General features: G+C 37.0%; 1 protein-coding gene across 11 annotated transcripts in view; it reads left to right on the top strand.

Annotated features, from left to right (window-relative positions):
- Positions 1 to 14,861, top strand: part of TRIP11 (thyroid hormone receptor interactor 11) — a 70,398-nt gene that overhangs the window by 26,428 nt on the left and 29,109 nt on the right. For all 11 annotated transcript variants that reach the window (XR_010151008.1, XR_674224.5, XR_674223.5 and 8 more), the window contains 6 exons: positions 1,689 to 1,729; positions 2,406 to 2,492; positions 5,627 to 5,839; positions 7,043 to 10,072; positions 13,401 to 13,541; positions 14,075 to 14,268. Coding sequence is in view for 8 of the 11 variants with exons in the window: in XM_063793089.1 (XP_063649159.1) it covers positions 1,689 to 1,729; positions 2,406 to 2,492; positions 5,627 to 5,839; positions 7,043 to 10,072; positions 13,401 to 13,541; positions 14,075 to 14,268 (3,706 nt within the window). In the remaining 3 variants the exon portion in view is untranslated. The remainder of the gene's footprint in view (positions 1 to 1,688; positions 1,730 to 2,405; positions 2,493 to 5,626; positions 5,840 to 7,042; positions 10,073 to 13,400; positions 13,542 to 14,074; positions 14,269 to 14,861) is intronic.

Raw genomic sequence — 14,861 nt, 5'->3', positions numbered from 1 at the left:
CTGGGTTGGAATCGAGCTCTATCACTAATTAGCTGACCTTGGACAGGTTAACATGTCTATGCGTTGGTTATTTCATCTATAGGGTTGGGATAATAATGGTATCTTCCTTGTAGTTTTAGTAATGAGGATTATATGAGTTACTTTCTGCCGCTCTTTAGGATAGTGTCTAGCCAATAGTAAATGTTGAAGAGTTAGCTTTTTTTGTTTTTGTTTTTTTGAGACAGAGTCTCGCTCTGTAGCTCAGACTGGAGTGCAGTGGCACGATCTCGGTTCACTGCAACCTCCACCTCCCGGGTTCAAGTGATGCTCCTGCCTCAGCCTCCCAAGTAGCTGGGACTACAAGCATGTGTCACCACGCCCAGCTAATTTTTGTATTTTTAGTAGAGACAGGGTTTCACCATGTTGGCCAGGATGATCTCAATCTCTTGACCTCATGATCTGCCCACCTCGGCCACCCAAAGTGCTGGGATTACAGGCGTGAGCCACCGCCCCCAGCTGAAGAGTTAGCTTTTAAAATTCTCTGTTCTCCACGATTCCTTCAATCTATTTTTTTCATTCTGCAGCCAGAATAATTTGTCAGAAATGCAAAGCAGGTTACTCCCCTGCATTTAGTACTTTATAGCTGCCTGTGAACTTCGGGATGATGTTTAAATTTCTTAGTTAGACATGATAATGTCTCTCATGATCTAGTTCCTGCCTACCTCTTCAGTTTCAACTATTCCCATGCTCCTGACATTCTAAACTTGAACCATATTGAATTTTCTATAGCTCCTTAAAGCAGCAATGTTGCCTCTTCACTCTGTTACCCTTGCATTTTCTGCTTTCTCTGTGTGGAGTGTCTCTATGGCTCTTTTAGCCGACTCTCAGTATATTGATTCAGTGCAGGTATTAACCTCCACTGAGAAGTACCTAGCACTGCCACTTCTTGGCCCCATTTGCTCCTCCTAATCTAGATTAGGTGTTTACCCTGTTTGTTCTCATAGCACCTCGTGCTTGCTCTGTCATACTATGTTATAATCCTGTGCTTACTAGTTTTTCTTCCTCTCTGAATTGTAAGCTCTTTGAGAGCAAGGGCTAAATTTTACCAGCTTTTTGTCTAGCACCTGGCCTCATAGTAAATGCTAAATATTTCCTGAGTGAATGTTGAATCAATGATTTCAGCTGTGTTTTTTTGTGTACTCTCTTCTTTTTATAGATCTATCTATAATACCAAATTGAATGGTCTTTTTCTCAGCATTCATATCTAAATCACGTTAGATAATTGAGAGATTATGGTATTGTGGTGGTATAAATATACATAATAAAATACTACTTTTAAATTGTTTTCCTCCAATCTTAAACCATGTACTATTTCCTGCTTCTCAAATGAATCAATTCATTTTGAAACCTGGTTGTCATTAGCATTTTTATCAAGGCAATAACTTGTGACTCATCTACAATACAATTTCAATTTTTTCTTATGCTTATCCATAGACTTGGATTTTAATGTGGTTTTTAACTGGCATTTACATTATGATTTATTTGATATGACAAAACAGGAATACAAATATATGTTTCACTCAGAACTGTTACTGCTTGCCAGTGGTGCTTATATACACTTTAATTGGGTTGCATTTCTGAGTTTAATATTGAAGATAATAAGTTACTCTAAATAATTTTAATGTCAAGTTCATTTGCTGTTTTTGCAGATGCTGAAAATGAAATAATGAGATTGAGTAGTTTAAACCAGGTAAATTAATTTTGACAAATGTTATGTGCATAGAGACAGTGGAAGCAGATCCTATACCAAGTGAGAAATGAGTTTTAATTTTCCTTAAGAGATTCAAAGAGTTGTTTCTTTTTCTAATAATTAGAAGTTATTTTGTAAATATATTTTTATATTTTTCCAAGCATAATAAGGAAGTCTTCTGTAAGAGTGTCGAAAATGCATGACTGGTTTCATTTGTTTTAGACACTTTTATAAGTGTTGCATTCTTTTTTTTTTTTTTTTTTTTGAGACGGAGTCTTGCTCTGTCACCCAGGCTGGAGTCGCGATCTCGGCTCTCCGCAACCTCCACCTCCCAGGTTCAAGCAATTCTCCTGCCTCAGCCTCCCGAGTAGCTGGGATGATAGGAGCGTGCCACCACACCTGGCTAATTTTTTGTATTTTTAGTAGAGACGGGGTTTCACTGTGTTAGCCAGGATGGTCTTGATCTCCTGACCTTGTGATCTGCCTGCCTCAGCCTCCCAAAGTGCTGGGATTAACAGGCATGAGCCACCGTGTCTGGCCAAGTATTGCATTCTTATAATTATTACATATCATTAAAGAAATACTGAATAGAAACACACAATTGTATAGATTGCCTGCTTCTTTATAAACTGGAAATTTCTTGTTACCTGAAAACACTGCTTTAACATTTTTATAGGATAACAGTCTTGCCGAAGACAATCTGAAACTTAAAATGCGTATCGAAGTTTTAGAAAAAGAGAAGTCGTTACTGAGTCAAGAAAAGGTGGGTGCTGTAAAAATGGGGGCAGAATTAAAATGGTATGTGTAACAGGTCACAGCCAAGGGCCAGTTGATATCCAAATGGAATGTTGAGTAATTGAGCTCAAGTCCTTAGAATAAAGCTGATCTCACTGATGCTTTTCAGGCTAGGTGGAAGTACCTGGGCAAAGTTCAGAGTATAAGTGGCTGGCTTGAGTTCATATTTAGAAATAAGCTAGTAGGCACACAGAATCAAGCAGAAAAGATAGGTGGAGGTCCTGTTTTGGTTTCTGATGATGTCCTGACAGCAGGAACATACACAGGTAGGTCAGGAGGTCTGGAGTAGCATACTATAATAACTGTATATGCTGCTTATGTGCTTCAGAATGTGTCCATTGTGGTGGACAGTACTTTCTTAGTGGTGAGGCATACAGAGCAACAGTTTCAGTGGTAGAAAGAAGTTCTATATTTTTTTTTTAATGAGATGGAGTTTTGCTCTTGTTGCCCAGGCTGTAGTGCAGTGGCACAATCTCGGGTCACCGCAACCTCTGCCTCCCGGGTTCAAGCGATTCTCCTGCCTCAACCTCCTGAGTTGCTGGGATTACAGGCGCCAGCCACCACACCCAGCTAATTTTGTATTTTTAGTGGAGACGGGGTTTCTCCATGTTGGTCAGGGTGGTCTCAAACTCCCGACCTCAGGTGATCTGCCCACCTCGGCCTCCCAAAGTGTTGGGATTATAGGCGTGAGCCACCACGCCTGGTGAAAGAAGGTCTTTATAGGGGTACAGAGCAACAGTTTCAGTGGTAGAAAGAAGGGCTTTATTGTATGTATTCATAGCAAGGAAGGAATAAGATTCTGAAAGGGAAAGGTATTTAGAAGTATTTTTATGTTTGAACCACTTCGGGGAAATTTCTTGGCTAAGGCAGGTGCTTAAATATAGGAGAGTTGTAAGCTAGTATTATTAAGTTAAAGGCCAGTGTCTTAATTTAAATTCCTAATTTTAAAAAGTGATGCATATTTTCTGATATATGTGTTCAGAAAATATACATACTGAAAACCTTCGGACAGTACAAGTAGAGTATCTTTTGTACCTCTGTGGCTTGGCCTCTTTCCCAGAGGCAGTCTCTGTTACCAATTTCTAGTGTTTCTTTCTGGACTATGTCTATGCATGTATGATTGTATGTATCAGTAGCTTTAAAAAATACAAATGTCAGCATATTATAAATATCCTTTTTACATACCATATTTCCAACATCTTTCCACATTAGTATATATGCAGTGTTTCCCAAAGGGACTGCTATTGGCATTTAAGCAGGAAAATTCTTAGTTGTGGGCACTACACTGTGTATTGTGGGATTCTTGCTGCCACTCTTTCTACCCACTATGTGCCAGCAGTATCTCCCAGTCGTTTTAAAAATTACTATATTATATATATTTTATCTTTCCTGTTTTTGCTCCCATTGTATTCTGCTCTTTACCTGACTGACCTAGTCGTTTGTAGTTAGCAGAACTCTCTGCACTTACCTGGCAGGGCCTGTAACCTTTTCCTGATGTGTTTGGTTTCTGTAGCTTGTCCTGATAGCTGTTTCTCCTTTCTTTTGATGTTAAAGTAGTCCATTGTAACTCTTCCTTGAGTTGTGTCTGCTTACTGATTAAGAATACCAAAAGTGCCTATGAGGGCCGAGTGTGGTGGCTCACACTGTAATCTCAGCACTTTGGGAGGCCAAGGTGGGATGATTGCTCAAGGCCAGGAGTTCGAGACCAGCCTGGGCAACATAGTGAGACACCATATCTACAAAAAAACACTAAATAATTTTTTTAAAAAGTACCTATGAGGCTGTGTGTGCTTTTAAGATCTACCTAAAGAAAATGTCTGTGATTCTCCTAATTTGAACAGATAACTTTAGAAAGACTTAAGAGAATGCTGTTTCCATCTTTCAGCTGTAGTTAGAATAAATTTTTGAATTAGAAGGAAATAGGAATTGTGATACAGATACTCTAGTATAGCTTTTATCGGATCTCTGTTTTTTCAACCAACTCTCCATAGCAATGTTGAGTTTCTTTTATAAGGTTTATATTAGGCTGTTTCTTTGAAGGAATTTGAGATTCTTATTTTTTTAATTTTATTTTTTAGAGAAAGAGAGTCTTGCTGTATTGCCCAGGTTAGAGTGCTGTGGCTGATCATGGCATGATCATAGTGCACTACAGCCTTGAACTCATTGGCTCAAGTAATCCTTCTGCCTCAGCCACCTAAGTAGCCTCCTGGGACTATAGATAAATGCCATCATGCCTGGTTCAAGACTCTATTTAAAGTAGATTCCATATGGGTTTGATTTTTAAAAATCTGTCAATGAAAGAAGGCTTTAATATATAGTTTATTACAAACATCATAACTAGAGACTGAAATAATGTTGAAGCATAGAGAACTGTCCCACTTCTGAGATTTTGGAGAAAGCATTAAATACCAGGTAGTAGACTATAAAATGTATATGTACTATCTTTAGGAATGTCAGGTGTGACAGAGGGGAACCTAGTCCGGTTAAAAGGTAAAGGAAGGAAGGAGGATTATTTCTTGGGTCAAGAAAAAGTTCCATGTTCTAACAGAAGCAAAAGTAATAAGGGAAATTCCTTTAGTAAGAGAAAAGAAACCTTTTATTTTCTAATTAGAGAGGCTAAACGTTTGGGTGAAGGAGTGTTGATTTTTTATATTTTTATTTAGTCTGAGGCTGTTGATGACTGGATGTTAGAGAATGGAAGTGAGGAAGGCAGAAAGACTTGCGGACATTTTGGAAAGTATGTATGTATGGTAGGTGGGGCCAGGGGATGGATAAAGGGTAGCCACGGTGGAGCAGGATAGGAGAGGCTCTCAAATGGGAACGTTTTTTATAAAGAAGAACTTGGTGCTAGAGGACAAACTTACAGTCGCTGCATCTGTCTAGGGTTATAGAAATGTTTTGCTTGAAGCTACAAGTAAAATTGCACATGAATGAAGGATGTGGTTTGTTGAATTTCACATACAATTATTGAGGTATTGTTCAATATTATTTCCAATATAGAGCACTTAAATAGAATCCCAAGTTTTGCTTCTATGTATGTTTTTAATCTTTTGGTGTCTCCAATTGGAAGTATGTGTTGCTTTTTTCCTTTTATCATTTCAGGAAGAACTTCAGATGTCACTTTTAAAATTGAACAATGAATATGAAGTAATTAAAAGTACAGCTACAAGAGACATAAGTTTGGATTCAGAATTACATGACTTAAGACTTAATTTGGAGGCAAAGGAACAAGAACTCAATCAGAGTATTAGTGAAAAGGAAACACTGATAGCTGAGATAGAAGAATTGGACAGACAGAATCAAGAAGCTACAAAGGTAACACTGTATTAAATACAGTGAGGCAGCACATTCTACTAAGTAAACTAAACACAGAAATGGTGGGTGTGATTTAATTAATATTTTAGTTCATAGAGATTGACAAACCTTTTTGGTAAAGTGCTAGATAGTAAATATCGTTGGCCTTGTAGGCCATATAGTCTCAGTCTACTCAACTCTGTTGTTGTGATATCAACAAATGAGTGTGACCATGTTTCAATATAATTTTATTTACAAAACAGGCAGCATCCCTGAGTTGGCCAATGGCTGTAGTTCGTTGACTCTTACTCTAGTGTAGAGTTAAAAAATAAACAACATGTCGGGCGCAGTGGCTCATGCCTGTCATCCTAGCACTTTGGGAGGCGGAGACAGGTGGATCACGAGGTCAGGAGTTCAAGACCAGCCTGGTCAAGATGGTGAAACCCCGTCTGTACTAAAAATACAAAAAATTAGCCAGCCGTGGTGGCAGGTGCCTGTAATCCCAGCTACTCGGGAGGCTGAGGCAGAGAATTGCTTGAACCCAGGAGGCAGAGGTTGCAGTGAGCCGAGATCATGCCACTGCACTCCAGCCTGGGCAACAGAGCGACTCTGTCTCAAAAAAAAAAAAAAAAAAAAAAAAAACTATTTACCATCTTTGGTTTTAAATTCTTATCCCTAAAACGCTTTAAAAAATGACAAGATGGGGCTGGGCGCAGTGGCTCATGCCTGTAATCCCAACACTTTGGGAGGCCGAGGCAGGCAGATCACCTGAGGTTGGAAGTTTGAGACCAGCCTGACCAACATGGAGAAACCCCATCTCTACTAAAAATACAAAATTAGCCGGGTGTGGTGGCGCATGCCTGTAATCCCAGTTACTCGGGAGGTTGAGGCAGGAGAATTGCTTGAACCTGGGAGGTTCAAGAGGTGGAGGCGGAGGTTGCGGTGAGCCGAGATTGCGCCGAGCCAAGATTGTGCCATTGCACTCCAGCCTGGGCAACAAGAGCGAAACTCCGTCTCAAAAAAAAAAAAAAGACAAGATGGGTTTGCTGTAAAATAATAATAAGTAATTTTGTAGTGGGTGTTTTTGATAGAAAATCAATGTTTTTAAGAAGGATTAGAAATATTTGGGGATTATTCTCTATTATGTATGAGATTTTATAAAATTTTCTTTGAGTACTAAAATGAGAACATGTTGTAAAGTCACCATGCAAATTTTTCTTTCAGCACATGATTTTGATAAAAGATCAGCTATCAAAACAACAAAATGAAGGAGATAGCATCATCAGTAAACTGAAACAAGATCTAAATGATGAAAAAAAGAGAGTTCATCAACTTGAAGATGATAAAATGGACATTACTAAAGAGTTAGATGTACAGAAAGAAAAGCTAATTCAAAGTGAAGTGGCCCTAAATGATCTACATTTAACCAAGCAGAAACTTGAGGACAAAGTAGAAAATTTAGTAGATCAGCTAAATAAATCACAGGAAAGTAATATAAGCATCCAGAAGGAGAATTTAGAACTTAAGGAGCGTATTAGACAAAATGAGGAGGAGCTTTCTAGAATAAGGAATGAGTTAATGCAGTCTCTAAATCAAGACTCTAATAGTAATTTTAAGGATACCTTACTTAAAGAAAGAGAAGCTGAAGTTAGAAACTTAAAGCAAAATCTTTCAGAATTAGAACAGCTCAATGAAAATTTAAAGAAAGTTGCTTTTGATGTCAAAATGGAAAATGAAAAGTTAGTTTTAGCATGTGAAGATGTGAGGCATCAGTTAGAAGAATCTCTTGCTGGTAACAATCAGCTTTCTCTGGAAAAAAACACTATTGTGGAGACTCTAAAAATGGAAAAAGGAGAGATAGAGGCAGAATTGTGTTGGGCTAAAAAGAGGCTGTTGGAAGAAGCAAACAAGTATGAGAAAACCATTGAAGAACTGTCAAATGCACGTAATTTGAATACCTCTGCCTTACAGCTGGAACATGAGCATTTAATTAAACTCAATCAAAAGAAAGACATGGAAATAGCAGAACTCAAAAAGAATATTGAACAAATGGATACTGACCATAAAGAAACTAAGGACGTTTTGTCATCTAGTTTAGAAGAGCAGAAGCAGTTGACACAACTTATAAACAAGAAAGAAATTTTTATTGAAAAGCTTAAAGAAAGAAGTTCAAAGCTGCAGGAGGAATTGGATAAATATTCTCAGGCCTTAAGAAAAAATGAAATTTTAAGACAGACCATAGAGGAAAAAGACCGAAGTCTTGGATCCATGAAAGAGGAAAATAATCATCTGCAAGAAGAATTGGAACGCCTCAGGGAAGAGCAGAGTCGAACCGCACCTGTGGCTGACCGTAAAACCCTTGATAGTGTTACTGAACTAGCATCTGAGGTATCTCAACTGAACACGATCAAGGAACATCTTGAAGAGGAAATTAAACATCATCAAAAGATAATTGAAGATCAAAACCAGAGTAAGATGCAACTACTTCAGTCTTTACAAGAGCAAAAGAAGGAAATGGATGAGTTTAGATACCAGCATGAGCAAATGAACGCCACACACACCCAGCTCTTTTTAGAGAAGGATGAGGAAATTAAGAGTTTGCAAAAAACAATTGAACAAATCAAAACCCAGTTGCATGAAGAAAGACAGGACATTCAAATAGATAACTCTGATATTTTTCAAGAAACAAAAGTTCAGAGCCTTAATATAGAAAATGGAAGTGAAAAGCATGATTTATCTAAAGCTGAAACGGAAAGATTAGTGAAAGGAATAAAAGAGCGAGAACTGGAGATTAAACTTCTAAATGAAAAGAATATATCTTTAACTAAACAGATTGATCAGTTGTCCAAAGATGAAGTTGGTAAACTAACTCAGATTATTCAGCAGAAAGATTTGGAGATACAAGCTCTTCATGCTAGAATTTCTTCAACTTCCCATACTCAAGATGTTGTTTACCTTCAACAGCAACTGCAGGCTTATGCTATGGAAAGAGAAAAGGTATTCGCTGTTTTGAATGAGAAGACTAGGGAAAATAGCCATCTAAAAACAGAGTATCACAAAATGATGGATATTGTTGCTGCCAAGGAAGCAGCTCTTATCAAACTGCAAGATGAAAATAAAAAATTATCCACTAGATTTGAAAGTAGTGGCCAAGATATGTTTAGAGAAACTATTCAGAATTTATCACGTATCATTCGAGAAAAAGACATCGAAATAGATGCACTAAGTCAGAAATGTCAGACTTTATTGGCAGTTTTACAAACATCCAGCACTGGTAATGAGGCTGGAGGTGTTAATAGTAATCAATTTGAGGAGCTTCTACAGGAACGTGACAAGTTAAAACAGCAAGTAAAGAAAATGGAAGAGTGGAAGCAGCAGGTGATGACCACAGTACAAAATATGCAACATGAGTCAGCCCAGCTTCAGGAAGAGCTTCACCAACTTCAAGCACAGGTTTTGGTTGACAGTGATAATAATTCTAAATTACAAGTGGACTATACTGGCCTGATCCAAAGTTATGAGCAGAATGAAACCAAACTCAAAAATTTTGGGCAGGAATTAGCACAAGTTCAGCACAGCATTGGGCAGCTTTGCAATACCAAGGATCTTCTTTTAGGAAAACTTGATATTATTTCACCCCAGCTGTCTTCTGCATCATTGCTTACTCCCCAGTCTGCAGAGTCTCTTAGAGCAAGTAAGTCTGAAGTATTGAGTGAATCTTCTGAATTGCTTCAGCAAGAGTTAGAAGAGCTAAGAAAATCACTACAGGAAAAAGATGCAACGATTAGAACTCTCCAGGAAAATAACCACAGATTGTCTGATTCGATTGCTGCTACCTCAGAGCTAGAAAGAAAAGAACACGAACAAACCGATTCAGAAATCAAGCAGCTAAAGGAGAAACAAGATGTTTTGCAAAAGTTACTTAAGGAAAAAGACCTCTTAATCAAAGCCAAAAGTGATCAACTACTTTCTTCCAATGAAAATTTCACTAACAAAGTAAATGAAAACGAACTTTTGAGGCAGGCAGTAACAAACCTGAAGGAGAGAATATTAATTCTAGAGATGGACATTGGCAAACTAAAAGGAGAAAATGAAAAAATAGTGGAAACATCCAGGGGAAAGGAAACAGAATATCAAGCGTTACAAGAGACTAACATGAAGTTTTCTATGATGCTGCGAGAAAAAGAGTTTGAGTGCCACTCAATGAAGGAGAAGGCTCTTGCTTTTGAACAGCTATTGAAAGAGAAAGAACAGGTATGTTCTGGATGGAGTATTGTAGAAGGAAGTTGGGGGTGGAGGAGACTTTTTTTAATGTTATTTCATTTATATTGTCTTTGAAGGGGACTGTGCATTTGTTCATTTAGAAATATTTATTTCAAGGTGTGATTCATTCTAAGTAAATTTTCCTCAGAGACATCTGGAAGTTCTCCCTCAAATTGTTAGGTATTTCCAAATACTTTTGGTAGTAAATTAATTTTTTACAGATTGCTAAGTAGTACTTAATATTTTTCTTTAGGAAACAGATGTGTCTCATGAGAGAATTTTGAAGTCACTTCAATTTAATCAAATTTTAGGTATTACAGTAGCTGTTAACATTTTAGAGATTCTTATATATAAGGAAAGCACTGTAAAATACACATATGTCTTTAACCATCTGCAGTAAGAAATACATTTCACGTTGTGACACAGTAAGAGTATGTGTGTGTGTGTGCGTGTGTGTCTAACTGAAAAGTTTCAGGAACCAGAAATTGCTCTTATTACGTGTGATACTCTGTTTGAAAAAGAATGTGCTGGCTGGGCGCGGTGGCTCATGCCTGTACTCTCAGCAGTTTGGGAGGCCAAGGTGGGTGGATCACCTGAGGTCAGGAGTTCGAGACCAGCCTGACCAACATAGTGAAACCCCGACTCTACTAAAAAAAATACAAAAAATTAGCCAGGCATGGTGGTGGGTGCCTGTAATCCTAGCTACTTGGGAGGCTGAGGCAGGAGAATCATTTGAACCCAGGAGGCAGAGGTTGCAGTGAGCTGAGATCATGCCATTACACTCCTGCCTGGGTGACAGAACAAGACTCTGTCTCAATAAAAAAGAAAAAGAAAAAAAAAAAAAAGAATGTGTTATTCAGGTACAGTGACTTGGGTTAGAAATTTTTTTAAAATAATAAGAAAATGTGCTGAATGACTCATTAAATTGATTTTTATGTATTGATTAGTCACAACCTGGAATTTGAAAAGTATTAGCCATGAGTAATACTTTTCTCATAGTAGGCTCAGTAAATATTCTAATCCCAGTTCTGTCACTGATGTGATTTTGGGTATGTTTTGACCTTATTGGTTTATTCAGCTATAAAACAGGAGTTCATAGCAGTTATATGGATAGTGCCAGTAGCTTTTGATAATATTTAAATTTTTATATGCAATTCATTTTAGTAAGAATTATTGAAGATTTCCTGTTACACTATATATGATACTGTACTATATGATAGTATAGTGTAGGGCTTGTTTGGCAGTGTATAGGGTGCTGTGTAGGGTTTGTTTAGTAGTGCCTTTTTACTGTGATTTCTATGCTTTTAGTAGCAGAAATTTTGAAAAAAGATGATAGGCAAAACAATAAAATATTCAACTAGCACTTCTTGAGCATTACTTGCTGCAAGGCATAAGATACAAAGTGATTCAACTTCATTTGCCAGTTAGATTCCCTCTTAGAGTCTTGGATTAAAGTTGTGAAAACTTCATTTTTTCCTTTGTCATCTGATGAAGTAGGCACACTGATTATCAGTGTTAAGGTGTTCTTCTGAGATAACTTCTTAGCTTTAATGGTACTGGTCTATAATTGATGTGAAGAGAGTCCTAGAGGCTAGAGCTTCCTATTGTTCACTAGCCCCAATTGGCTCTAGCTTCTTAAGGTTATAAGAGTAGAACAGAGGAATAAAGTACAATGATGTCTTCTGTCATTTATAGATATTTTGGAGTTTTAGCGTTTTGTACAATTTAGTTCTATTTCATTGACATTTGCAGATCTAAAGTGTGCAGATATTATTAACGCTCTCCTCACTTTTAGGAAGCTTCCCTAAGTTAGCTAAGTGGTACTTAACTATTGTATTACTTGAGGGTAATTAGTGTAAACTAATTTCTTCCAATACTCTGTATATAATGTAAAAGTACCTTTAGATTATATCTTGAATATAATGAGTAACATCTTTTTTTAGGGAGAAAAGGATGTTCTCAATAGGAGATATTCAGATCTATTTAATTTCTCAAGCATTTGCTCTTTCTTTGTAGTGTGAAAAAAAAAAAAAAAAACCGAAAAACTGTTTGGAAAATATTGGCCTCCCTATCCAGAAGTGTTAATATTAAAGGAACAGATTGTTTTATATTTTGGTTATAATGATTTATCCTGGGGGATACATTACGTATTCTTAAAGAAATGGAAAGTTTACATGAAAACTAAAAATATACTAAACTGTAAATAGGTTCATAAGATATGCATATTTAAAATGGAGAAAAGAAACGGCTGTAGACCGGGCATGGTGGCTCACACATGTAATCCCAGCACTTTGGGAGGCTGAGGTGGGTGGATCCCCTGAGGACAGGAGTTCGAGATCAGCCTGGCCAACATGGTGTAACCCTGTCTTTACTAAAAATACAAAAATTAGCCAGACGTGGTGGTGCATGCCTGTAATCCCAGCTACTTGGGAGGCTGAGGCACGAGAATTGCTTGAACCCAGGAGGTGGAGGTTGCAGTGAACCGAGATCGCGCCACTGCACTCCAGCCTGGGCAACAGAGCAAGACTCCACCTCAAAAAAAAAAAAAAAAAAAAAAAGAAAGAAAGTGGCTGTAAAGCAGCCTGACACGTTTTTGTGCTTTTTAGAATTTCAGCTATTGTCTGAAACTTGTGGCCCTACTTTTGCAGTGAAGTTACTTTCTCTCATAACAATTGTGGATGCTTTATGAATGGACAGCACGCACATACGTGTGCACACACGTACACTTTTTGTTGATTTGGGGGTTCTGAATACTTTGTTGTATAGGGTAAATTTGAAGACATTTTTGTCCTTTGGGTTCCTTTTAAAACATTTCTAATAAACTTATTCTTTTAGAATAGTTTTAAATTTATAGAAAATTTGCAAAGATAGGTCTCATAGACCTCATACTGAGTTTTCCTTGTTAACATCTTACATTGTTATGAGGTATTTGCCACAGCTAATGAACCAATATTGAGGTGTTACTGAACTAAAGTTCATACTTGACTCGAATTCCTTCATGTTTACTAAATGTCCTTTTCCTGTACCAGGATGTCATTCAGGATACCGCTTTATATTCATTATATTTAGATGTCATGGCTCCGTAGGCTTCTCTATATTGTGACAGATTCTCTGACTTTTTTGGTTTTTCATGACTTTCACATAGTTAACTACGTTTTTAAATTAACTAGGAGTCTCTCTGAGCTTACTCAGAGAGTAAATCGGGAGGCTGCCCTATTTAAAAATTAAATGAATTAATAATTGAGTGAAGAAAATGTCTCTTTTAAAATATGTGTGTGTGTGTGTGTGTTTTAAAGCTAAAATTTTTTCTTTCCAAAAGGGCAAGACTGGAGAGTTAAATCAGCTTTTAAATGCAGTTAAATCAATGCAGGAGAAGACAGTTGTGTTTCAACAGGAGAGAGACCAAGTCATGTTGGCCCTGAAACAAAAACAAATGGAAAATACTGCCCTACAGAATGAGGTATACTTTCACTTTAAAAGAATTATGAATCAAACAATAAGTTTAATAACTATTAAGAGAACTGGAAAGGTGATCAGTGAAAATGAATTTCTCTGTTAGGTGATTTTTCTTATTCTTCCTCTGCTGTGCAGTAGTAAAATTTTAATCTCCCATGGTGCATTTTATTTCAGTCTTCAAAAGTGAAAATCATGGCATATCTCGGATATAAGAAAAATTGCCCACCCATAAAGTGTGAAAAAAATGAGATTTGCTGAAAAAGTGGCCTGTCACAAAGAGTACTTTATACAGAATGAATTTTGTAATTCCATTTTCCATTATAGCCACAGGGAATAAGATTCTGGGAAGTAAAGCTTCCAGATGCATATTCAAGATGATTTCAAGATAATTTTTTCCTAGCATAAATACATTTTGCAGTATGAGAAATTGGTATACAATTAATATCTTCAATAATGGGAAAAAGATTTGATAACAAAATGGTTTGTAGCAGTGGAAAGGGAGCATTTTGTAAAAGAAAAATAATGTCCTCTACCTAGGTTCAACGTTTACGTGACAAAGAATTTCGTTCAAACCAAGAGCTAGAGAGATTGCGTAATCATCTTTTAGAATCAGAAGATTCTTATACCCGTGAAGCTTTGGCTGCAGAAGATAGAGAGGCTAAACTAAGAAAGAAAGTCACAGTATTGGAGGAAAAGCTAGTTTCATCCTCTAATGCAATGGAAAATGCAAGGTAATTTTTTCATTTTTTTGCATTAACTTTAACTGAACACTTCTTAAATATCAGACTCAGTAAGTATTTTTTGTATGTTAGCTCATCCTTGCAAAATTCATTATCTGTATTTTATGGATGAAGAAACTGAAGGTAAAGAGATTAAATAACCTGCCCAAGGTAGGCACACAGAGTGTGTGTGGGGGTTTCACATTTGAGTCTGTGACTCTTTAGATCTGGCATTCAAACTGTCTGTGTCTTGACCATCACCCTAGATCACTGCCTCTTACCATTTTAGGAGTATAGTTTGAAATTCTGACTGATTTTAATTGGCTCTGTCCAACTCCAAAATAACTATTTATGTGGTTTTATTTTTCATCAAATGATCTTAAGTTGAACAGGATGTGGATGTTAGCAGGAAGAGAGTAAAGGAAGTAGCAGAGTAGAGACCAAGGTCAGTATGAAGAATTAACTGGGTTTATTAGCACTCTTGAGTGACCTGGTCCCTGTTTATATATTTTAGATTTTTATTTCTCTCAATAAAACTTTTTTCTTGTTTTTTTTTTTTTAGTTGTAAAAAGGTTATATTTTTCATGTTTAGGAAAATCACACAA

Source organism: Pan troglodytes, chromosome 15 (assembly GCF_028858775.2).
Source record: "Pan troglodytes isolate AG18354 chromosome 15, NHGRI_mPanTro3-v2.0_pri, whole genome shotgun sequence".
In the NCBI taxonomy this organism is placed as follows: domain Eukaryota; kingdom Metazoa; phylum Chordata; class Mammalia; order Primates; family Hominidae; genus Pan; species Pan troglodytes.
The sequence above is the reverse complement of the archived record's forward strand: the minus strand, read 5'-3'. Positions and strand labels throughout refer to the sequence as shown.